Raw genomic sequence first — 24,909 nt, forward strand, 5'->3', positions numbered from 1 at the left:
TTTTCTTCAGATGAAATGAGCGACCATCAGAACACATTATCCTACATTCTGATTAACCCTCCTCCTGACACTCGCCTGGAACTGAACGATATAGTGTACGTACCTGATCACTGACTAATTTAGCATAATTAGAGATCTATTAAAATGAAAATGTTCTTCTGCAGTTTTTTTCCTGAGATAACACAGGAGTGCTTAGTCCCTGATTGCTTTAAATATTTCTCAACAATTTTGCTCAAGTCTTAGCTAATTTGTTTTAAACCCGTGCAGAGCCCCTTCAATTAAAATACCCAGTCCCCATTAAAGTTACCCCAATCCCAATTTGTGTCTTGGATTAGATTCCCCAAATATGAAAACAGGCCCTTTGGCCCAACAAGTCCACGCTGACCCTTCGAAAAGCAACCTACCCAGACCCATCTCCCAACATTTACCCCTAACCAACACTACGGGCAATTTAGCACAGCCAATTCACCTGACCTGCACATTTTTGGATTGTGCTAGGAAACCAGAGCACCTGGAGGAAACCCACACAGACACAGGAAGAATGCGCAAACTCCACACAGACAGTCACCCGAGGCCAGGTTCAAACCCAGGTCCCTGCTGCAGTGAGGCAGCAGTGCTAACCACTGTGTCTTACGTTCCACTGGGTGTAATTGCCATTTCATAGAAATGTAAAGCTAAGAACTTGCATTGATATAGCATCTTTCACATGCTCGGAATCTCTTAAAGAGCTTTATAGCCCAACAAAAGTAGTTTTGAAGCACACTCGTTGGTCTAATATAGGCAAACATGGCAGCTAATTTGTGAATAGCAACATTCCACAAATAGCAGTGATTTGTTTATGAACAGATAATCTGAGTGACATTGAATGAAGAACATATATTAGTCAGGGCAGGTTCCTCCTTAAACAGTGCCTTTTCTGTAAACTAAGTGCCTACTTGAAGATAAAGCAGCAACTTGGAATGTCATATGAAAGATAGCACCCTCTAAGCACCTTAGATTCAAGAGGTCATTCACCAGAGTGGGTCTTGAATGAAGAGGAGAAACTGTTGTCACTGAGCCAGCTGAATAAACCAGCTGCCTCTTCTAATCACACTTACAAGTCTTTCAGGTCCCAGCCCCTCAGATCCAGATTCCTCTCAAATAAGTTGAGAGTTTCCACCTCAACCACCAAACTGGGCAGTGAGTTCCAGATGACCACTACCTTCTGGATGAAAGTATTTTCCCTTCTGCCAATCACATTAAATCTGCACCCCATTGTGAATTGATCTCTCTGCTAAGGGAGGGGGAGTTTCCGTGTACCCTCCAACCATACCCCTTCCCATTATTGTGTAAACCCCAACTAAGTCACCCTTCAGTCTCCTGTGTTGAGGAAAACCACCCTAGCTTGTTCAATGTTTCTTCAAATCCAGAATTTCCAAATCCTGGCAACATTCTTGTAAAGCTCTTCTGTACTTTTGGAGTATTGTATACAGTTCTGGTCACCCTGCTATTGAAAGGATACTATTAAATTGGAGAGGGTTCAGAAGAGATTTGTAAAAATGTTGCCAGGATTGGAGAGTTTGAGTTGTAGGAGAGGCTGGAAAGGCTGGGACTATTTTCACTGGAACATTGGAGGTTGAAGGGTTAGCTGACAGAGGTTTATAAGAATCACGAGTGGCCTAGATAAACTGAATAGCAAAGGTCTTTTTCCGTGGGGTAGTAGAGTTCAAAACTATAGGGCAAAATTTTAAAGTGAGAGAAGAAAGATTTAAAAGGGAGCTGAGGAGCAACTTTTTCACAAAGAAGGTGGTTCATGTGTGGTATGACCTGCCAGATGAAGTGGTAGATGCAGGTACAGCTACACCATTTAAAAGAAATTTGGATGGGTACATGAATAGGAAAGGTTTGGAGGGATATGGGCCAAATGCAGGGAAGTGGGACTAGTTTGGTTTGGGAACTTGGTCGACGTAGACAAGTTGAACCAAAGGGTCTGTTTCCAAGCTGTATGACTATGACAGCAATTTTATTCTTCCTGCAATGTGACTAGAATTACGTAAAAACTCCAGTATCTTATATAGGGCTCAGCATTACGTTCCTGCTCTTGTGTTCAGTACCTCACCCAATGTTATCCATCTGTCCTGCTACCTTTAGTGACCAATGTCAGAACAGCTCATGCTTGAAGGGGGCAGTCTGAAAGTTGCCATTCACAGCCATTGTGCTGTGATAACATTTCACTGACAATTTAAAGATGCAAAGAAAAATGTTAGGGAGAGCACAAATCAAACTGTGAGAGACAGTGGAGTGGGAGGAAAATTGAAAGTCACATCTCTACTGAAATGTGAAATCTGTTTAGTACAGTACTTGTGAGTATTGTATAAAAATGTGGTTTTATATTCCATTCCAAATAAGTGAAATTAACAGTTCAATGATAAGATACTAGGTCGTATTAAGTTCATATAATTCAGAAATCATTAGATCTTTTGTATTTAAAATACTTGTCTAACACTATCTGCAGCAATAGGTACCTTCCAGTCACTTAGTCACATGGAATTCTGGACTTCTTAGAGATATCATAATGAGAAACAAAATCAGTTTTATGAATATCAGAAAAACCTTGTGACAAAAAAAATTGGGCTAGTTTCATTTCAGGGTTGAGAAAGCTCATTCAATTTTGAAATTTCCAAGATTAGGAAAGACATTTAAAGACGGTCATATCCATGAAATATTCTGAAGTGAGTTACTTTGTTAAATGTGGTTATTTACCAAAGGAGTTGCCATGGGCACCCGCATGGGCCCCAGCTATGCCTGCATCTTTGTTGGATATGTGGAACAGTCCATATTCCGCAGCGACACTGGCACCACACCCCACCTTTTCCTCCGCTACATCGATGACTGTATCGGTGTTACCTCGTGCTCCCACGAGGAGGTTGAACAGTTCATCCACTTTACCAACACCTTCCACCCCGACCTCAAATTTACCTGGACCGTCTCCGACTCCTCCCTCCCCTTCCTCGACCTCTCCATTTCTATCTTGGACGACCGAATCAACACGGACATTTACTATAAACCGACCGACTCCTACAGCTACCTAGACTACACCTCCTCCCACCCTGCCCCCTGTAAAAACGCCATCCCATATTCCCAATTCCTTCGTCCCCGCCGCATCTGCTCCCAGGAGGACCAGTTCCAATACCCTACAACCCAGATGGCCTCCTTCTTCAAAGACTGCAATTTCCCCCCCAGACGTGATCGACGATGCCCTCCACCGCATCTCCTCCACTTCCCGCTCCTCTGCCCTTGAGCCCCGGCCCTCCAATCGCCACCAGGACAGAACCCCACTGGTCCTCACCTACCACCCCACCGACCTCCATATACATCGTATCATCCGTCGTCATTTCCGCCACCTCCAAACGGACACAACCACCAGGGATATATTTCCCTCCCTTCCCCTATCAGCATTCTGAAAAGACCACTCCCTCTGTGACTCCCTTGTCAGGTCCACACCCCCCACCAACCCAACCTCCACTCCCGGCACCTTCCCCTGCAACCGCAAGAAATGCAAAACTTGCGCCCACACCTCCCCCCTTACTTCCCTCCAAGGCCCCAAGGGATCCTTCCATATCTGCCACAAATTCACCTGCACCTCCACACACATCATTTACTGCATCCGCTGCACCCGATGTGGCCTCCTCTATATTGGGGAGTCAGGCCGCCTACTTGCAGAACGTTTCAGAGAACACCTCTGGGACACCCGGACCAACCAACCCAACCACCCCGTGGCTCAACACTTCAACTCCCCCTCCCATTCCACCAAGGACATGCAGGTCCTTGGACTCCTCCATCGCCAGGCCATAGCAACACAACGGCTGGAGGAAGAGCGCCTCATCTTCCGCCTAGGCGCCCTCCAACCACAAGAGATGAACTCCGATTTCTCCAGTTTCCTCATTTCCCCTCCCCCCACCTTGTCTCAGTCCCAACCCTCGAACTCAGCACCACCTTCCTAACCTGCAATCTTCTGCCTGACCTCTCTGCCCCCACCCCTACTCTAGCCTATCACCCTCACCTTGACCTCCTTCCACCTATCGCATTTCCAACACCCCTCCCCCAAGTCCCTCCTCCCTACCTTTTATCTTAGCCTGCTGGATACACTTTCCTCATTCCTGAAGAAGGGCTCATGCCAGAAACGTTGATTCTCCTGCTCCTTGGATGCTGCCTAACCTGCTGCGCTTTTCCAGCAACACATTTTCAGCTCTAAATGTGGTTATTGTCACGATGTAAACAATTCCAGCAGCTAATTCAAGCACAGCAAGTCCCAGAAACAGCAAATGACCAGCTGCAATTAAGATTTTTTTTTGTTGGAATTTGTGAAAGATAAACGAGAAATCAAACATCTCTGTTTTGGTCATCTTCAAATACTGTCGTGGGATCTTTACATTCACCTGAATGGTTACACAGGCCCTTTGGTTAATATCTAACTCAATAGAGTGTATCTCCAACAATGCAGCACCTCCTCAGTACTGAACTGAGGCATTATTTACTTACAGGCTCAAACACACAATCTGGGTAGCGTTCAACCAAACCCAACCGGAATCCACTAACAAAACTCTTCACCAAGGTTTCAAAGATATGGGGCACAAACAAAACGGATGAATTTAGAAACAGGTCAGGAACGACAGTAACATTTTCTATGGCAATATAAATTCACAGGCTATTACCAATGATGTAAAAATGAAATAGCTTCTAACTTCCAATTAGTTATAAAGTAGTTGGGGAGCTGGTGATGTTGTGGGATTTGGTGATCTCACTACATAGGCTAATCCAGTGGAGACATAGTTTTGATTCCCACATTTGAAGTTGTTGGAACTTATTGAATTTATTTTTAAAATTTGTAATTGAGGATTGGAAAAGGTACAATCAGGAAATATAGGTGCAGTGTAGATAATGGTACATTTAATGGGAAAACAACAAAGTGGAGTTGAGAGCACAGTCCAATCAGCCATGATCTTATTAAACAGTGGAGAAGGCACAAGTTGCTGAGTGGATTCCTGCTCCTAATTGATGTTCCTATATTCTGAAGATGGATGAGATTGAGGGACATAATTAGAAAGTGAATAAATAAGAGTCATCCATTAAAAACTAACAGGCTCGTTTGGATAATGATCTTTTCCTGTGCCTATAAATTCAGATAAGTTCAATAATGATCAATCAAACAGCACTAAAACTTCAAAGCCCAATGCTGTCCAACATTTCACGCTAATTGCTAACCAGTCAAAGTCACGTCTGACGCTGTCACCATCTCATTAAATGCCAATTAAGTTGATGGGAGATGCAAGATGTTTCAATGCATTTTACTGCTCCTAACTGGATTGTTGTGTATTTGCTCAGGTACCTGATACGCTCAGACCCATTGGCCAATGTTCAAAATGGCTCCCATAGCCAGAAAAGCAGCTCTTTTCGGCTATTCCCTTCCAATGAGGCAGCAAGGAGTGAAACGCAGCTATGAACACTGGTCCTGTAAGACCGAAGACCCACTTTTTGTACCTGCAAGTTGGCTGTTCTCTCCAAGCACTGGGGCACATGGCTCCATCTATTTTTAAAAAAAAAGCTGCTCTGATCATTTGAAGAGATTTGAAGTTTTCTGAAAGTAGTTTACAGATTGAAAAGCACACTCATTGGTGATGTTACTCTAATCAGACCTCAAAACACATCTGGATTCAATAATACAGCCACCATCTGGATAATAACTCAACCAGGAGCAGCATGCAAAGGAGAAGGTCAGGAACAGACAATGGTCTTATTTTATATGTTTTTATATCATGTAAAGTGCAACGTGTGCAGTTTACCATGTATGGCACAGTATATTTATTGACAAATGGCACACTGGAGACAAATGGTACAATTTTATTTGTGGCTGAACAACGGTCTTTGGTGCTTTCTACTGAATAGTATCCGTGGCATTAGTGCATGTATGGACAAAGCATCAAGCCTTCCACTGTTCACATGCCGAAGTCGCTCTCTCAACAGTTTCACAAAGAAATTTTTGGTGCCAAAGGGACAAGAAACTTAATAAGGTTTTGAAAAGAGTTTGCACACTTTACCATGACACACAGTGCAGGAGGAATTGCCATCTCAGATGTGGTTTGTGCAGTCAGATGTCTTTCTAACCTGTGTTAATCTTCAAGCCAACTGAATCAAGAGCGAGATTCCAGTTTTCAATATGTAGCAAGATCTGAGCTAGAAAAGTCAGATGATATTTAAGAGCAAGCAAACTGCAAATATCATTACAGTGAGAACAAACTCCTTGTAAAGGTAATAGAGGAGAGGTGGGCTATCTCATTTCTATTGCAGACTGTCAAGCCATTTAAATGATTTTTTTAAAATTCACTCTGCAACAAAATGTTGTCCACCACAGATACGTGCTGCAATCATCCTGATATTAGTACATAAGTTTGACAAGACCAGTACATTGCTCTCTTTCTGCCAATGTAGAGAGAAAGGCCCAGGCATAGGAAGCCTGATGTCAAAAGGGAAGATACAGAAACATAGGGCAAGTCCTACAAAATCTGAAAGAGTTCTCGAGTCTATTTGCCTTGTATAGCTCATCCAGTTCTTTATCGGTTGTTGTGATCATTTGTGTGACAGCTCTGAAGAAATGCTGGAATTTGTGACTGAATTTACATGAACTGAATCCAGGAATGTTCAGAACTAGTTAGATGCATTTTTCTTTTCCAGAAGAATCAAAAACGCAAACAGTTGGGGTAGGTATTATAACCAGGCCCGGAAATACAAACAATGGGGTAGGTATTATAGACCAGACCTGGAAATACAAACGGTGGGGTCGATATTATAGACCAGGCCCTGAAATACAAACAGAATCTCTCACACTGAACTTATAAATTGCATCATGTAACATTTAGCCTCAATGCGAGATGGATATATTCTACAATGCCAACTTGTCTAATGCCACTCAGATGCCATAATTTGCATTAGCCTTGTCTCCATCCTGCCATCCCTCAACCCCTGAACCCCCGCCCCCAGCAAGACTCTATAAGCCACTTAACATAGACGGGCTGCACATACATGCCTGTGTAATGTGTACCATTTGTACATAAGCAACAGCCTCTCTGGGTTTTACAAGATGTTGCAAGTACCTTTGTCTACAGCTACCATTCACCTAGCCTCAGTGTGAAAGATGGGTTACTGAGAGCAGTTCTCACATTGTGCACACATTTGAACCCAGTTATTTTGCTGCATCTGCCTTTAGCTAAATCACGGCGTCAAATGTATTTTCAAAATAAGCTCAGAGCCTTCATAACAACTTCATAGACCAGACTGGGGCTGGGGTTTGAATTGCAATTGTACATTTACTCAGGCAAGCGTGTTTGCTTTTGCTTGGGTCAGTAAGATGGACACAAACCTCTTGAAACTATTGTGCTGTGGCTCTTCTGGCTGACAGCAGGAATAGGCCTTGTTAGAACACTGGATTCAATGTAAGTAGTCAGGAGTAAGATCGGAACAATGTGAAATTCTAACTGAGCTTTGGGTACATAAACAATGATAATCGTCAGTGTAATATGCAAACCAAAGGGTGAGTTTTGAATGAAAGAAGCTGTATACCTTGGTTGGCTGTCATGGTTGATCACAAATGGCGCCAATGATTTTGTTTCCTGATGAATGATGGGAAACTATTGACCATGCTCCAAGAGCTCAGTCAGACCCATTGGCTTGGCTGTAGTGCAGGGAGCTTCAGTTGGCCAATCCCTCCCCAAGGTTACCCTCTCCTCTGAACCAGTTCCCCCTGTAAGGGGACAGATACAATTGCGGGAAACAAGTGCATGCATCACCTTGAGCAAGCTGACGAGTTGGGGTGGACTGAGACCATACAGCCCAATCCTTTCAAAGTTCAAAATAGCAGCCGGGGTGTTTAAAATACAGCTTTTATTTCGCAAATGTTAATACGGTGGCATTAAGTTGGAGCTTCCATAACCAGTTAAGTCATTCATGTCTTTTGATAAAAGTACCTACAAAAAAAAATGAAATCTATTGCCGAGTGAATTTCCAGTGCTCAACTCAGTATCTAAGACAATGAAAGATTATTGGTCATTGGTAAAAGAGCCAGAGGCTTTGGTTTTTTAGGAGTTAGAATGCACTGCCTGATAGACATTCATTCAATAGGAGCCTTTGACAGGGAACTGGGTAAATGTTTGGATGACAAAATGTTGCAGGGATTCTGGTGAAAGACAGGGTAGTGGGATTAATTGGATTGCTCTTCGAAAGGGCTGGCACGGACTTGATGGCCCGAATGTCGTGTTCTCCAGTGCTGTACCATTTTATGATCCTATGACCTTCTGTTGACCTTTTCTCTTGTATCTTGTTTTCTGAATTATACAGTATTGCTTTGAAGCAAAGATGTCATGATTTTATACTGTTCTTAAATAAAGTGTCTATGTTTTGTGTGAATGTAAAAAAAATTAAAAGAAAACAGCTGCATGCAGCCGTAGATTGACTCTTTATGAGCAGTCTGGTCATTTTGTCTTCCATGGATCTCTGGGGTAAATGTCATAAGTTGCTTTGTTATTTCAGGGGAGTGTGTTGCAATTACTTGATGCACTCTAGTAAGTATAACTACTCCCATCCAAAATAAAAATATATTCCTCAACGTGTACCCACTCATATTAAAAAAAACAATCTTTTAAAAAGCTAAGTGCATGGTGACCATTGTTAATCATCATTAAATCCCACTGATGCCCTCAAGGGAAGAATTCTGTTCACTAATGTTCTTTTGGGAAGGAAATCTGCCGTCCTTAACTAGTCTGGCCTACATGTGACTCCAGTCCAACAGCAATGTGGTTGACACTTAACTGCCCTCGAAATGGCCCAGAGAGCCACTCATTTGATGGTGAATGATGGATGACCCATAGGTGTTGGCCCGGCCTGTGATGCCCAGATTTTGAACAAAAGTATCATTTGTCTAAAAGTAACCAGTGCCTTGGTGCAAAAGCAGTTGGATTCAATTGGATTCAATTCTTGAATCTTTAAACCATTAAAAAACAATTATCGCATAAGAATAAGTGGAGGCAAAAGTAGGCCATTCAGCCCAGATCATGCCTGATGCACTTGTGACTTCAATTCCATATTCTTGTTGCTCTCTAGACCCTTAAATGCCTTGAAGATCAGAAATCTATCTATGTCAGCCTTAGATGACATGGGCTCCACTGCACTCTGAAGCAGAGGGCTCCACAGACTTCAGGAAAAGCATTTGTTCCTCCTGTCTATGTTAAGTGGGAGACCAAATATTTTTAAACCATGCCCTCTCATTGGACATTCCATCAATCCAGTCAAGTCTGGTCAGACTCTTTTCAATAGCTTTAGTCAACCTGTTCAGAGGTTATGACACACCTCTGGAGCAGGTGGAACATGAACTCGAGCCCCCTGGTTCAGAGGTAGGGATACTACCACAAGAGCTTGTCTTTAATATTTCAAAAAAAATCAACTTGTATTTCATTGCTATCTCACCTAAAACAGGTTCTTTTTTTTAAAAATTGAGATCCTGCTTCATAGGTTCAAAGCATCAGATCCAACTTGTGAGAGGGTAATCAACAAACTAGATCCTGAATTTGTTGACACATTTTTAAAAAGCAAACAAGATTTCTCCACTTTGTGTAAAACTGAAATGTGAACAGGAGTAGAGGACTCGGAATGTTGACGAGGGAAGATGATAAAGTCTATTGATTGGAAACAAGAGAAACAGAATGAGAGATTGGATAAAACACTAAACCATCATTTGAAACAACAAATATTCATCCATTAACTTCTCTGATTGGAACTATTTCTCTTCCAATGTCTTTCCCATCACCACCCTGCCCAATTTCCTCATGGAATGGTCCACCCTTGTATTTTCCTCTGGGCCTTCCATTTCCCCTTCACCCACCCACATCTTGGCCTCTTCATCTCCTTCTCCTGCCCCCACACCCATGTCCTATCCATTCCTCCAATTTCCCTGTCTGTGTGTTCATCCCTTTTTCCATGACTGACTCCTTTGCAACACTTGTCCATTGTCTGTGTTCGAATCTGTTGACCGTGTTGTGGTATATGGTAATAAAAGGGTTTACACTGAGTGCCATAAACACCACCCACCCACATGGACAGTACAGCTTAGGATCTCAACTGAACAAGGGCTAGCATCTGATCCTCCTCAGAGTCTCTGTAACAAAGTCTATCATAAATATTTTCTAATCCAGCTGTTCAGAAAGGTTATTACCAACCTCTGGAGCCAGTGGGATTTGAATCTGGAGCTTCAGGTCCAGAGGTAGGAATACTACCACTGCATCATAAGAGCCCAAAGTCTGCCTTATTATTGTAACCTATAACTAGTTGTTAACATGCAATAAAATGTATTTTGTTAATCACAGGGGTCTCTTCTAATTAGACCAGGAAGTGGGCTTTCCTCTACCACATTAAACCAAAAAGTTCATAGAAACAAAGCACAGAAACAGACCCTTCAGTCTAACCAGTCCATGCCAACCATAATCCCAAATTAAATAGTCCCACTTGCCTGCTCCTGGCCCATATCCTTCCAAACTTTCCTATTCATGTACCCATCCAAACTTCTTTTGGATATCATAATTGAGCCTGCATCCACCACTTCCTCAGGAAGTTCATTCCACATGAGAACTACCCTCTGTGTAAAACATTTGCCTCACATGTCCTTTTAAACCTCTATCCTCTAACCTTAACAATATGTCCCCATCCGAAGGGGACACCTATCATTAACCCTATTTATACCACTCATGATTTTATAAAACTCTAAAAGGTCACCCCCTCAACCTCCTACACTCCAGTGAAAAAATCCCAGTCTATCCAGCCTTTCTTTATAACTCAACCCATCCATAACCGGCAACATCATGGTAAATCTCTTCTGCACCTTCTCCAGCTTAATAATATCCTTCCTATAGATGGATGACCATAACTGGACACAGTACTCCAGAAGCGGCCTCACCAATGTCCTGTAGAAGCTCAACATGAGATCCCAACTCCTATACTCAAAGGACTGAACAATGTCTTTGGCATGCTTGTGTTCATTTTTAACTACCCTGCAAATTTCAAAGAATTATGTAGCTGCACTCTTAGGCGCCTCTATACTACACCACTACACAAGGCCATACCATTAATTATATAAGCCCCACTCTTGTTTGTTGTACCAAAATGGAATACCTCACATTTTTCCATCTTTCAACTCATTGACCCATTTGATCACGATCCATTTGCAATCTTAGAAAACCTTCTTCACTGTCTACTGTCCCACCAATAACTTGGCTTTAGAATTGCAACATTATTTCCTTACCTTCCCCTCGAGTGAACCATATGATAATAACACTGCTTGTCCGTCATGTGTAATAATTCAGTTCTGATTTTAAACTTTAATGAGTGCTCTATTTGTATATTGAAATTACAACATGCATTTTTGGAAAAACCTTTCATTCACAACAGTTAAAATGTGTTCACCAAATACTGAATGCTGAAAAGCTGAAGCAACAATAGCAATGGATGGAAATACTCAGCACGGTTTGTTCCAGCAACATTTCAGCTGTTCTCACGTGTGTTTGCTAAGTGATTCCATTGTTTTAAGGGAGATGTTCACCCACTTTCGGTGGGGATGGTTAGGGACGGAATATTAACTGACATAACCTTCCCAAGAGCTGCACCTCTCTGTGCTACACAGAAATGCCAGCCCAGCTGCTAAGGTTTTGAGGATGGAGCCTTACCACACAATCTTCGAACTGACAGGGAACAGAAATGCCAACTGAGCTGGGCTGGCACAGAGGGAAAGAATCAGAAGGTAGTCGATTCACAGCTTGAGGATTCAGATAATATATATAAGCACCAGAGCTTTGGACTTCTAAATAGTATCGCTGTCTGGAACCAAAAGGTAAATTAGCTCAATTAATTATTTCTGAGTGATTTTATCAGAGTAATATTACAACATTAATACTGAAGATTTCAAACTGATTATTCATTCATATTTGTGCATCAGTGCAAATCATGTAAACTGACTTGAACTCAAAGTGTTTGTCTACTTCAGCCTCAAACAACTGAAAATCCACAGCTCAATGGGTTAGGGAATTCCAAAGATCTGTAATCCTTAGACCGGGAGCACTTAGCCTTGTTGTTTGTAATAAATTGTCAGCAACTGCAAAATTTAAATAATTTTTCAGTAATAAAGATGGTATATTCAGTTGGTTCTGTTATAATGCACCTTTTGTCAACACAAATTGGCTATAACGCAATTGAAGAATTTAGACCATTATTTGTAGAATTCCTTCCCTGTTTTGGCTAGAAGGTGATTGGAGAACTTAGACCATTAGACCATGTAGAATGCGAATTTTCCTTCCCTGTACTGGCTATAACACAATTGCAGCCCCATTAGTTTAAGTGGTGTTGCTATTACATGATTTTCTTATAACGTGAGATCGCACGGGAAACGGAACTATTGCGCTATATCAGAACCGGCTGTGCAACAAATGGTCAGGTTATGTGATCTTTATTCAAAATCTAATGTTTTCTTCAGATTGTAAAATGCGTTGATTAGCATTAATTCATTGTCCATCTGGGTTCTGCTGCCAAAACTCTCCAGGTACACAGACATTGTCTTGGACTCCTGTAGCACCTACAGGTCCCTTAGCCCCCGCTCCTATCTGATGATGGGCTGAATGCCTGGCGGCCTTTCTGAACTGAAAATCCTGCAACGACCTTAAACCATGTCCTTCACATGCAGCAGTGGGGATTCGCTCTGCCATCCTGTTGCCAAAGATACTCTTCAAAAACCACCGACTGTGCGCTGAATTCAGGTCATTCATTTCATGAACACATCCAGAAGATCCAAATGGCTGGAGACCAATTTTACTTGGGGCTTGCGGAATCACAACATTTTCTGGTGTAATGTTGGCCTGGACAGTGAGCGCCGAACTCTCCTGCAACACTTTGTGCTGAATTCTATCAGATGGAACTGGATGTTGCATTTCCTCGATTATTTTAAAGACTGACTTGTAGATATTTTTGGAATATTTCACCTCGTGATCACAATCCCTAAAATTCAGATTGCAGTTTCTCCTTATCTCTGCAGCTTGATGGTCAGAGACTCTTTCTGAGTATGCTATAACTGGAGATTGAAAATGTCTTCCCTTCCAGCTTTGATTCCCTGTTTATTGATGCACTATTTGTACGAGTGACACTTTGGAAGGATATTGCCTCAGATCGATCGTCTTGCCTATTCAGGTGGTTTTCCCTGGCTCCTGTGCTGGAATCCCATTGCCCAGGTTCATTGTCCTTTGAGTTAACATTTGGCGAGAGGTTTGTTTCACTGTGTTCTGACCCCAGAGCAGACTCAAGTGTAGTGGTGCTTTGGCTCCAATGCTCTGGACTTTGTGCACTCCAAGCATATGGCCAGCTAAAGGATGTACTGGGCTCATTTCATCTTCTGTCATTATGCTGTTTACAATTGTACTTTCTGCAGGTGCTGCAGAATTCTCAAGCGACTATACAGTTTCTTTAGTGATAGCTCGACCCAACACAACTTGATCTCCAGCTGATGTATGGGCTTCATCCACTAAAGCAATTTCTTTGCGAATGGACGTTCCAGTGTGCTCATGCTCAGAAATACCTGCTGCAAAATTTTGTACGAAAAGAGAAATGTGCTCTGGTTTCTTTCATTTATTGTAAGCAAATCCTACTATGTCTGGTAGACTGGAGGTGTCTAATACAGCGTTCTCTTCAGTTCTATCAAATAGATAGAATTCAGTGTCAGCGACCAGTTTGTATCCATTTGTAAATTGACAAGTTTCACGATGATGCTTAAAGTCTAGTTTCAAAATGCTCTTTCGAGACAGATTGAATCTCAGTTGCATGCAGGGATGACTATTGAGTGTGGAGTGACTGTCCTATTGATGTGAAGTTTCAGAAACTGCAACTTGACTAACAAGTAAACCGTTGGAAGCCTGTAGATCAGTGTATGAACTCAGCTGAAAGTCTCCAGACAAACTCTGTTGCCACTCAGAGTATTGGTCATCCATGTGTCTTTTCATCTCCAATGACTGTGACTCACTATTTTCCTTGGGCTTAGTTTGAGACTTGGAAGATTTAAAAATGGTTTCTTCTTCCTTCAGGAGGTTGGTGGTGTGTAGAATATGATCCTGGATCAGTTTCTGAGCTTTACGTTTAAGCTTGCTTTCTGTAGAACACTCTCCTCCACATAAGTCTGATCATTGTCAAAGAGGAAAAGTCCAAATGTCTCGCTAACCATCTCCTTGTTCATGTTGGACCTGTTTCCCACAGCATGCAAGCTGATGTGAGCTGCTGGTTTAACATTGACCGATGCGAGGCTTCTTGAACAAGCTGGACTGTCTTGTACTGTTTTCTTTGTGCGATGTTTAATGCCACAGATGTTTGGCAGGCTGACACTTTTCTTATTTATTCGTTTAAACTTCTGTTTTCCAAATGGATTGCTACTTGGTGAAAGTATTGGAGTGGTACTGGTTTGATCTGTAAAAATATAGAAACAGTTTTGGAATAGGCAGTTTACTGTTTTGTTGACTAAGTTTTGATGATGTTGATAATTTCTAAAGACAAATCTTTTTAGGGATTTTGTTTAAGAGGTCTATTTAACATCTTTCACTATGAGAGGGGTCAGATAACCAGTTAGGTGAAAAACACTAATACCATCCTCATACAACTGCGGTAGCAGAGTGGTTCAGTTCTACATTATAAATTCAGATGTTTATGTATTTATCTCCCAGGTTAAGCTAAGAAATGAATTAAATGGTCATTTGGGGTCTCAAACCAGTGGAGAATGACCATTATCCTTTAGGCTAATAGAGTTTGTAAATCAAGATACATTAATCTAGGAATGCTCTAATTTTGATTTCTAATTTGGACATAATTAGCTCATCTCAATTAAGGAAAGGGAGCTTAGGAATCAAAACTAGTCTAGGCTGGAACGGGTGTGCTAAGAGATGTTGGATTTGGATAGGATAACCCACCAATTGTGGTGCTCTCTTAATCAAATTACCTGCCATGATTGGGTGACATGGTGGCTCAGCGGTTAGTGTTGCTGCCTCACAGCCCCATGTTTGATTCCAGCCTCAGGTGATTGTCTGGGTTTCCTACCACAGTCCAACAATGTGCACCTTAGGTGGGTTGGCCTAATGTAATGTAGTGAACTTGAGAGTTCTCCTTTTCCTAAGAAGTGTACCTTGATACCAAGTTGTCTCCACGAATTCATTCAGAGGGTTGTGAATGTGTAAAACTCACTGCCCCAGAGTGCAGTGGAGGCAGAATCAATCAACAGATTCAAGAAAGAAATAGATATGTTTCTGATGAAAAGGAGAATAAAGGGAAGCAGGCAGGAAAGTGGAGTTGAGACCAGGATAAGATCAGCTATGATCATGAATCTCCATCTCAAAGTGCTGAATTGCTTACACCTGTTCCTAATTCCTGCATTCCCATGTTCCTGGCTTCTATTGCCTCTAACAGATTCCCCCTCAGCCAATTCTAGGTTTTAAGGAACTGTTTCTCAGCAGTGGGGGGGGGGGGGGTGGGGGGGGCTGGGTTCTAGAATTGGAACAGTTAAGCTCTGTAGTGTTTATGCTAATGCTCTATTCTAACATGGTTATTTGGATAGAAATGGTATGCAGGAGTAAGAGGAAAAAAAGCAGGAGATAGGCACTGGATAACAGAACTCATACTGGCACGATGGGCCGAACAGCCTCCTTCAACATAGTAACAAATCTGTGATTCTCAAACAATGCGTTAAACGTCAATTGTGCCCAAAAGGCATGTTTAATACAACAGTTAGAACTACATTTCCATGTTTACTTTACCCCCAGGTTTCCTTCAACCTACCAAACTGTTTCTCAGCAGGGGGGGGGGGGATTCTAGAATTGGAACGGAGTGGGGAGAAAGGAGCATAGAGTACAATTTTAGCGAGTCTGTTTCAGGACATGGTCGAAGATACTCTATGCTACTTTCTCCCCACCCCCACCCTCCTCTCATTTATCTCTCCAATCTTCAGGCACTCTGCCTGTATTCCTGATGAAGGGCTTTTGCCCGAAACGTCGATTTTATTGCTCCTCGGATGCTGCCTGAACTGCTGTGCTTTTCCAGCACCACTAATCTAGAAGTGTGGATGTAGTGGCAATGTCACTGGACTAGTAGCCAGAGACCCAAGCTAATGCTGTCAGGACATGCGTTCAAACCCCACCACAGCAGATTCAATTAATAAATCTGAAATTAAAATCCGGTGACAAAATCCTGCCTGGAATTCCCTCTCTAATATGGGTGTAACTGTGGTTGGACTGCAGCAATTCAAGAAAGCAGCTCTCCCACCCTCACCCCGTCTCAAGAGCAACTGGGGATGGTTTATAAATGCAGGCCGAGAGGGTGCAGAAGAGGTTTACCAAGATGCTGCCTGCATTAGAGGGCATGAGCTACAAGGAGAGGCTAGAAAAACTCAGGATGTTTTCTCTGAAGCAGCAGAGGGGAAATTTCACAGATGTCTATAAAATGATAGGGTTGACACTCAGAACATTTTTCCCCCCCCAGAGTTGAAATGTCTAATACTAGGGGGCATGCCTTTAAAGTGAAGGGGAGGGGGGAGTTCAAAGGTGGTGTGAGGGACAACTTTTTACACAGAGAGTGCACTGTCAGGGGTGGTGGCAGAGGCAGATATAATAGGGGCATTTAAGGGGCTTTTAGATAAGCACATGAATATGCAAGGAGTGGAGGGATATGGGCCAAGGGCAGGCAGAAGGGATTAGTTTAATTTGGCATCATGTTTGGCACAACATCGTGGGCCAAAGTTCCCATTCCTGTCCTGTACGTTCTGTGTTCTATGTAGATGACCAGCTAATCCAATGATTCCCACATGCTGTCAAAGTGAGTCCTGAGACTGCAATTGCTGACTCTGGGATTTACTCACCAAAAGTAGCCCCATCACTGTAGCTTGCATTCATCTCGTCCCTAGTGAGCTATGGGTTAAGTTTGGGTCAGAACTATTTTTAGTTACACATAATTGGGACTAAACTGAAGAATAACCTCAGAAACAGGATAAGAGATGGGAACACGCCAACAAATAGGGCAAGGCTGCAAATATAAGGAGTCAGGGCAGTTTGGCGATACAATTAGCAAAGATAAAAGTGGCCTTGGGAAAAAAACAAACAATGCCTGATGTGAGTCATACAGTGGTAAGTCATACAGCACACAAACAGACCTTTAGGTCCAACCAGTCCACGCCAACCATGTTCCCAAACTAAACTAGTCCCACTTGCCTCCTCCTGGCCCATATCCCTCCAAACATTTCCTATTCATGTACTTATCCAAATGTCTTTTAAATGTTGTAACTGTACCCACATCCAGCACTTCCCCGGGAAGTTCATTCCACATATGAACCACTGTGTAAAAAAAAGTGTCCCTCATGTCAATAAATCTTTCTCCTCTCACCTTAAAAATAGGCTCCCTAGTTTTGAACTCCCCCACCCAAGATAAAAGACTGCTGTCATTCACTTTACCCATGCCCCTCATGATTTTGTAAACCTGCATCAGCTCACCCTTCAACCTCCCACACTCCAGTGAAAAAAGTCCCAGCCTCTATAGTAGTCTTTTATAGCTCAGACCCTCCATTCCCGGCAACATCCTGGTAAACCATTTCTGAACCTTCTCCGGCTTAATAATATCCTTCCTATAATGGCCAGAACTGGACACATTACTGCAGAAGAGGCCTCACCAATGTCCTGTCCATCCTCAACATAACGTCCCAACACCTATACTCAAAGATCTGAGCAATGAAGGCAAGCGAGCTAAACACCTCCTTAATCAATCTGTCTACATGTGATTCAAATATCAAAAAATTATGTACCTGAACCCCTAGGTCTCTCTGTCCTACAACACAACCCAGGGCCCTACCATTAATTGTGTAAGTCCTGTCCTTGTTTGTATTACAAAATGGCAATACCTCACGTTTATCCAAATTAAACTCCATCTGCCACTCCTCAACCCATTGACCCAATTGATAGAGATCTCTGAAATCTTGGATAATCTTCTTCACTAACTCAGGGACATCTGATCAACATACAGGGTGAATTGACCAGGTGAAGAATTTAATATGTGATCTGTTGTGTATAATAGCTGGAAACCTGTTGGACTAGAAGAGTTGAGTCTTAGGCTGATTTTCTTTGCCTTTGCTCAAATACACCATTGATGAACATACCTGAGCTTCCTGGCAGTTTGTCAAGTTGAACGACATAACTTAATAAAAACATCCCAACCAGCTTCACACTGGAGTTAGAGAAAACAACAAGTGAAGCCATAGAGTTCAAAGTTCCTACTTGCCTCAATACAACATAACCTAGAAGCTATTGCAGGCCAATATCAATTACCTGTTTCTGTATTTCCCCAGCTTCCTGCTTTTCTATGTTGGATATCTGTGCTGATGACACTCTCAATTCCTTTATTCTGCAGATGTGAAATATCAGCAGCTAAATGGGAATGGAGTGCTGACTTACAAGGTTGCATTACTTTGTTCTTAACAGCACTTTCTTCCTTCTCTCTATCCACCTTTCTCTGTGATTCTGTGGACATTTGTATATGTCTCTGCCTTTGCTCTTCTTCATTATCCTTAACGTTCTGAAGCTCATGAACAGCCAGATGTGAAGCAATTGCAGAGACAGCCTCCAATTTATTGGCATCTAATTCCATCGGTGAGTCACTCCATCTCTTTGTTCCTTCTCCCCTCTCTGTTTTGTATCGTGAAGCTCCTCAGCATCCTCTCCATCCCGTATTTCCAACAACAGGCAATTAAACTGATAGCTACTGCCAGTAAAAAGCCCCCCAGAAAGGAAAGTTATTGAAATTTTTGAGTAGTCTTCAATTAACAAAAGGTTTGCAGAGTTTCAAACTGATCACTTTAGAATGAAGTGTAGCATCCAAACTGCGACTCAGCAAATCTCCTAATTAAAAACTCCAGATTGTAGGTTTGAATTCTGTGTTTTTTTAAAATATTAAGGCCCGCATCACCTCTGAAAATCTGAACGATCAGAGGATGAAAATAATCGAAGTATGACACTATTCTGTGCTCAGGTATTTTTGAATGGACAATTACATTACAGGTTGAATTACAACAATGAAACACAATGAGATTATAGACAAGGAAAAGACACTCCAAATCAGCAACACCATCACCTCCAACTCATATTCCATCTCGATCATCACTCCTTCACTCTCACTAGGTTTAAATGCTCGAACTTCCTTCCCAACACTACACACCCAGCACTGCAGTGTTTTAAGAAGGCAGCTTACTGCCTCCTTTTCAAGGGGGTTATTAGGGATGGCCAATAAATGCTGTCATTGCCAACTACACCCGCACTGTTTCGAGTCAGTCCTGCCAACCCAGCACAGGTGTAGTGGGCTGAATGGCCTCCCATTATACTGTAAGGCTCTACTGTACTTTGGTATTGCATTTTGCAGCCTGCTGATGAAGGGCTTTTGCCCGAAATGTCGATTTTCCTGCTCCTCAGATGCTGCCTGACCTGCTGTGCTTTTCCAGCACCACTCTGATGTATGCCTGCTATGAAGGCCTCATCTGCTGCAAACATGGAAGGAAGCTTACGTGCTAAGTTGAATGCTAATTCACCCTATTACAACATCAATTTTATCCTGTCATCCTGAATAAAGCAGTCTTGGGCTCCCAGCAACAGTGAGGTCATCAAGCAGGCTAAGTAGCCAACCACATTAATGTAAAGTCACAGATGATAAATCAGAAAGGGAAACATTTTGCAGACAGCAAAGTCTTGGAGGCAACTTTGGGGGATCTATGCACTTGAACACCAAGATCCCCCTGTTCGTCCACACTGCCAAGAATTCTGTCTTTAATCCTATATTCAGCATTCAAGTTTGACTTTCCAAAATGCATCACTTCACAGGTTGAACTCCATCTCTCAGCCCAGCTCTGCATCCTGTCTATGTCACGCTGCAGCCTGCAATAGCCCTCGATACTATCAACGTCACCTCCAACCTTTGTGTCATCTGCAAATTTACTAACCCACCCTTCAACCTCCTCATCCAAGGCATTTATAAAAACTACGAAGAGCACAGGCCCAAGAACAGAGCCCTGCAGGACCCCACTCACCACTGACCTCCAGGCAGAATAGTTTCCATCTACAACCACTCTTGCCTTCTGTCAGCCAGCCAATTCTGAATCCAGACAGCCAAATCACCCTGTATCCCATAACTCCTGACTTTATGAATGAGCCTACCATAGGGAACCTTATCAAATGCCTTGCTGAAACCAAATAGACTACATCCACTGCTCGACCGTCGACCTGTCTTGTCACCTCCTCAAAAAACTCAATAAGATTTGTGAGGCATGACCTGCCCACAAAGCCATGCTGACTGCCTTTAATCATGCTGTGCATTTCCAAATATTCATAAATCCTATCCCTCAGAGTTCTTTCCGAAACCTTGCTGACCACAAACGTAAGACTGACTGGTCTGTAATTGCCAGGGATTTCCCAATTCTCCTTCTTGTAAAGAGGAACAACATTCGCCTCTCTCCAATCCTTCGGTTACGACTCTCGTGGAGAGTGAGGAAGCAAAGATCTTTGCAAGTGGCTTAGCAACCTTCTTTCTCACTTCTTGGAGCAATCTAGGATAAATCTGGTCTGGCCCTGGGGACTTATCAATCTTAACGTTTGTCAAATTTCCAGCACATAGTCTTCATCAATCTTGACCTGTTCAAGCCTGTTTCCTAACTCAACAAAGTTTTCATTCACAACAAGGTCTCTTTCCTTAGTGAAAACCTAAGCAAAAAACTCATTTAGGGCTTCCCCTATCTGCTCAGACCCCATGCGCAAATTCCCTATTCTACGCCTGATCAGCCCTACCTTCTCCCTGATCATTCTCTTATCCCTCATGTACGAATAGAATGCCTTTAGGATCCCCTAATCATTCCTGCAGAGACTTTTTTGTGCCCCCTCCTGGCTCTCCTCAGTGCATTTCTGAGCTCCTTTCCAGTAAGTCTGTAATCCTCTAAAGCTGTGCTAGATCCTTGCTTCCTCCACCTTACGTAAGCTGCCTTCTTCCTTTCGATGAGAAGCTCCTCTGTTCTGATCATCCAAGGCTCCTTAATCTTATCCCTTCTTGCCTGTCTCAGAGGAACAAATTTGTGCATCACTCACAACAACTGCTCCCTAAACAGTCCCCACAGGACTGGCTCAAAGGTAGAAGACAGAGGGTGGTGGTGGAGGGTTGTTTTTCAGACTGGAGGCCTGTGACCAGTGGAGTGCCACACAGATTGGTGCTGGGTCCTCTACTTTTTGTCATTTACATAAATGATTTGGATGCGAGCGTAAGAGGTACAGTAAGTAAGTTTGCAGATGACACCAAAATTGGAGGAGTAGTAGACAGCGAAGAGGGTTATCTTAGATTACAACAGGAACTTGATCAGATGGGGCAATGAGCCGAGAAGTGGCAGATGGAGTTTAATTTAGGTAAATGTGAGGTGCTGCATTTTGGGAAAGCAAATCTTAGCAAGACTTATACACTTAATGGTAAGGTCCAAGGGAGTGTTGCTGAACAAAGAGACCTTGGAGTGCAGGTTCATAGCTCCTTGAAAGTGGAGTCGCAGGTAGAGAGGACAGTGAAGGCAGCGTTTGGTATGCTTTCCTTTATTCATCAGAGGATTGAGTACAGGAGTTGGGAGGTCATGTTGTGGCTGTACAGGACATTGGTTCGGCCACCGTTGGAATATTGCGTGCAATTCTGGTCTCCTTCCTATCGGAAAGATGTTGTGAAACTTGAAAGGGTTCAGAAGAGATTTACAAGGATGTTGCCAGGATTGGAGGATTTGAGCTATAGGGAGAGGTTGAACAGGCTGGGGCTGTTTTCCCTGGAACGTCGGAGGCTGGGGGTGACCTTATAGACGTTTACAAAATTATGAGGGGCATGGATAGGGTAAATAGGCAAAGTTTTTTTTTTCCTGGGATCGGGGAGTCCAGAACTAGAGGGCATAGGTTTAGGGTGAGAGGGGAAAGATATAAAAGAGACCTACGGGGCAACTTTTTCACACAGGAGGGTGGTATGGGTATGGAATGAGCTGCCAGTGGAAGTGGTAGAGTCTGGTACAATTGCAACATTTAAGAGGCATTTGGATGGGTATACGAATAGGAAGGGTTTGGAGGGATATGGGCCGGGTGCTGGCAGGTGGGACTAGATTGGGTTGGGATACCTGGTCAGCATGGACATGTTGGATCGAAGGCTCTGTTTCCATGCTGTACATCCCTATGACTCTATGCGTGTTGTGCCCTGTGGAACAATTGGTCCCGACCTGTACTTCCCAAATCCTCTGATAGCATCATGATTTCCTTTTCCCCAATTAAAAATCTTCCCTTGATAACTGCTCCTTTACCTCTCCGAGGCTATGGTAAATGTGAGGCAGCTGTCACTAAAGTGTTTGCCCACCGCGAGATGTGAAACCTGTTCTGGCTCACTGCTGAGCACCAAATCCAAAATGGCCTCTCTCCTCGTCGACCTGTCTACATACTGAGTAAGGAAACCCTCCTGAACACACCTGACAAAAATGGCTCCATCCAAACTATCTGCACTAAGGAGGTTCCAGTCAATATTGGCAACGTTGAAGTCACTCATACTAACAACCCTGCTACTTCTGCATTTTTGGAAAATCTGCCGACCTATGAGTTCTTCAATCTCCCTTACTGCTATTAGGGGGTCTGCAGAAACCCCCCAGTGAAGTGGTTGCTCCCTTGCTGTTCCTAACTTCCATCGATCTTGACTCAGCAAGCTGCAAAGACTATAACAGTGTACCTCATGAGGAGGCAGGGTGTCCATAACAGTAACCTTGGGTTCACAACTTCACGTGTTCAAACACCAAAAGTCTCCGTCAGCTTTATACAGTAACGATAACTGGGCATTGGGTGATCACTTGGATAAAGAGAATGTACAAGGGCATGGGGAGTGGGCAGAAGATTGGCATTCGGAAACAACGCTCATGTGAACAGCTAATGCACAGGCATGGTGGACTGACTTACCTACTTCTGCACCACTAAGGGTGGCCTCAGTGCTGAATCCAACAGGGTGACCACACTCTGGTTGAAATAGAAGGGAAGCATTGCTGGGAGAGTGGGTAAAACCAGGGTAAAAAAAATGACTGCAGATGCTGGAAAGCAGATTCTGGATTAGTGGTGCTGGAAAGCACAGCAGTTCAGGCAACATCTGAGGAGCAGTAAAATCGACGTTTTGGGCAAAAGCCCTTCATCAGGAATACAGGCAGAGTGCCTGAAGGGTGGAGAGATAAATGAGAGGAGGGTGGGAGTTGGGAGAAAGTAGCATAGAGTACAATAGGTGAGTGGGGGAGGAGATGAAGGTGATAGGTCAGGGAGGAGGGTGGAGTGGATAGGTGGAAAAGAAGATTGGCAGATAGGACAGGTCATGGGGACAGTGCTGAGCTGGAAGTTTGGAACTGGGGTGAAGTGGGGGAAGGGGAAATTAGGAAATTGATGCCCTGGGGTTGAAGTGTTCTGAGGCGGAAGATGAGGCGTTCTTCTTCCAGGCGTCTGGTGGTGAGGGAGCAGCGGTGAAGGAGGCCCAGAACCTCCATGTTCTCTGCAGAGTGGGAGGGGGAGTTGAAATGTTGACCCATAGGGCAGAGTGGTTGATTAGTGCGGGTGTCCCAGAGATGTTCCCCAAAACACTCTGCTAGGAGACGTCCAGTCTCCCCAATGTAGAGGAGACCGCATCGGGAGCAACGGATACAATAAAAGGTATTGGTGGATGTGCAGGTAAAACTTCAATGGATGTGGAAGGCTCCTTTAGGGCCTTGGATGGAGGTGAGGGAGGTGGTGTGGGTGCAGGTTTTACAGTTCCTGCGGTGGCAGAGGAAGGTGCCAGGATGGGAGGGTGGGTTGTAGGGGGCGTGGACCTGACCAGGTAGTCACTGAGGGAACTGTCTTTGCAGAAGGAGGAAAGGGGTCGGGAGGGAAATATATCCCTGGTGGTGGGGTTCGTTTGGAGGTGGCAGACGATTTGGTTTATGTGAAGGTTGGTAGGGTGGAAGGTGAGCACTAGGGACGTTCTCTGTCCTTGTTCCGGTTGGAGGGGTGGGGTCTGAGGGCGGAGTTGCGGGATGTGGATGAGATGCGTTGGAGGGCATCTTTAACCACGTGGGAAGGGAAATTGGACAGTGGGTGCAATGTTAGTAACAAGGTAAAGTGGCAGCCTCAGGAGAAAGGTCTCTCATTAGAATGGTTAGGATTTGAAATGTTCTGCCTGAGAGAGTGTGGTGGAGGCAGATTCCACAGGAGGTTTCAAAAGAGAACTGGATATATACTTGAAAGGGATGAGAAAGGGGGTTATGGAGATAGGGCTGGAAAATGGGACGAGCTGGGTAGCTCTTTTGGGAGACAGGACAGACACAATGGATTGAATGGCCTGCTTCTGTACTGTAAATTTCGACAATTACATCTGAGATTCTGTGACAACAGGAACTGCTGGCGATTCCAACCACAAATTCCAAACCAATACATTTACCAAGCACAAAAAGGCAAGGATAAAGAGTGTTTCGTCATTCACAACTTTCAATCTCACAGCGAATGAATTAGTTATATTGCAGGTTTGCCTTTGAACAGTCCAAATAGAAAATGTCATTTAAAAAAGTATGCTTACCTATAAAGCCATAAATTATAGCTAGAGCACTGAAGGTTGGAATGGTCGGAGGGAGCAGAGTTGTGGATGAGCAGTAACTGAAACAGAGATTCAGGATGGGTTTTCCTTTAACGTCCTCTGGGATTTGGCAGAACAAGTTCCCCAGATCCTCTATGGCCTTGCTGCACGATTTCAGCAATAGCACCAATGGGCAGCTGCACTCCC

At 43.4% G+C, this 24,909-nt stretch overlaps 1 protein-coding gene and 1 long non-coding RNA gene across 9 annotated transcripts in view; both read left to right on the forward strand.

Moving 5' to 3' along the window:
• kcnt1b (potassium sodium-activated channel subfamily T member 1b) overlaps positions 1–8,476 on the forward strand; it is a 412,195-nt gene extending 403,719 nt beyond the window's left edge. For all 8 annotated transcript variants that reach the window (XM_072565807.1, XM_072565806.1, XM_072565811.1 and 5 more), the window contains 2 exons: positions 11–95; positions 5,365–8,476. In XM_072565807.1, the coding sequence (XP_072421908.1) occupies positions 11–95; positions 5,365–5,482 (203 nt within the window). In that variant the 3' untranslated portion in view covers positions 5,483–8,476. The remainder of the gene's footprint in view (positions 1–10; positions 96–5,364) is intronic.
• Positions 8,477–11,673: 3,197 nt separating this feature from the next.
• The window catches only part of LOC140469694 (uncharacterized), a 29,498-nt gene continuing 16,262 nt past the window's right edge, over positions 11,674–24,909 (forward strand). Inside the window, exon 1 of the long non-coding RNA XR_011956207.1 lies at positions 11,674–11,908. This is a non-coding gene — a long non-coding RNA (uncharacterized lncRNA). The remainder of the gene's footprint in view (positions 11,909–24,909) is intronic.

This window comes from Chiloscyllium punctatum, chromosome 49, assembly GCF_047496795.1.
Source record: "Chiloscyllium punctatum isolate Juve2018m chromosome 49, sChiPun1.3, whole genome shotgun sequence".
Classification (NCBI taxonomy): Eukaryota; Metazoa; Chordata; class Chondrichthyes; order Orectolobiformes; family Hemiscylliidae; genus Chiloscyllium; species Chiloscyllium punctatum.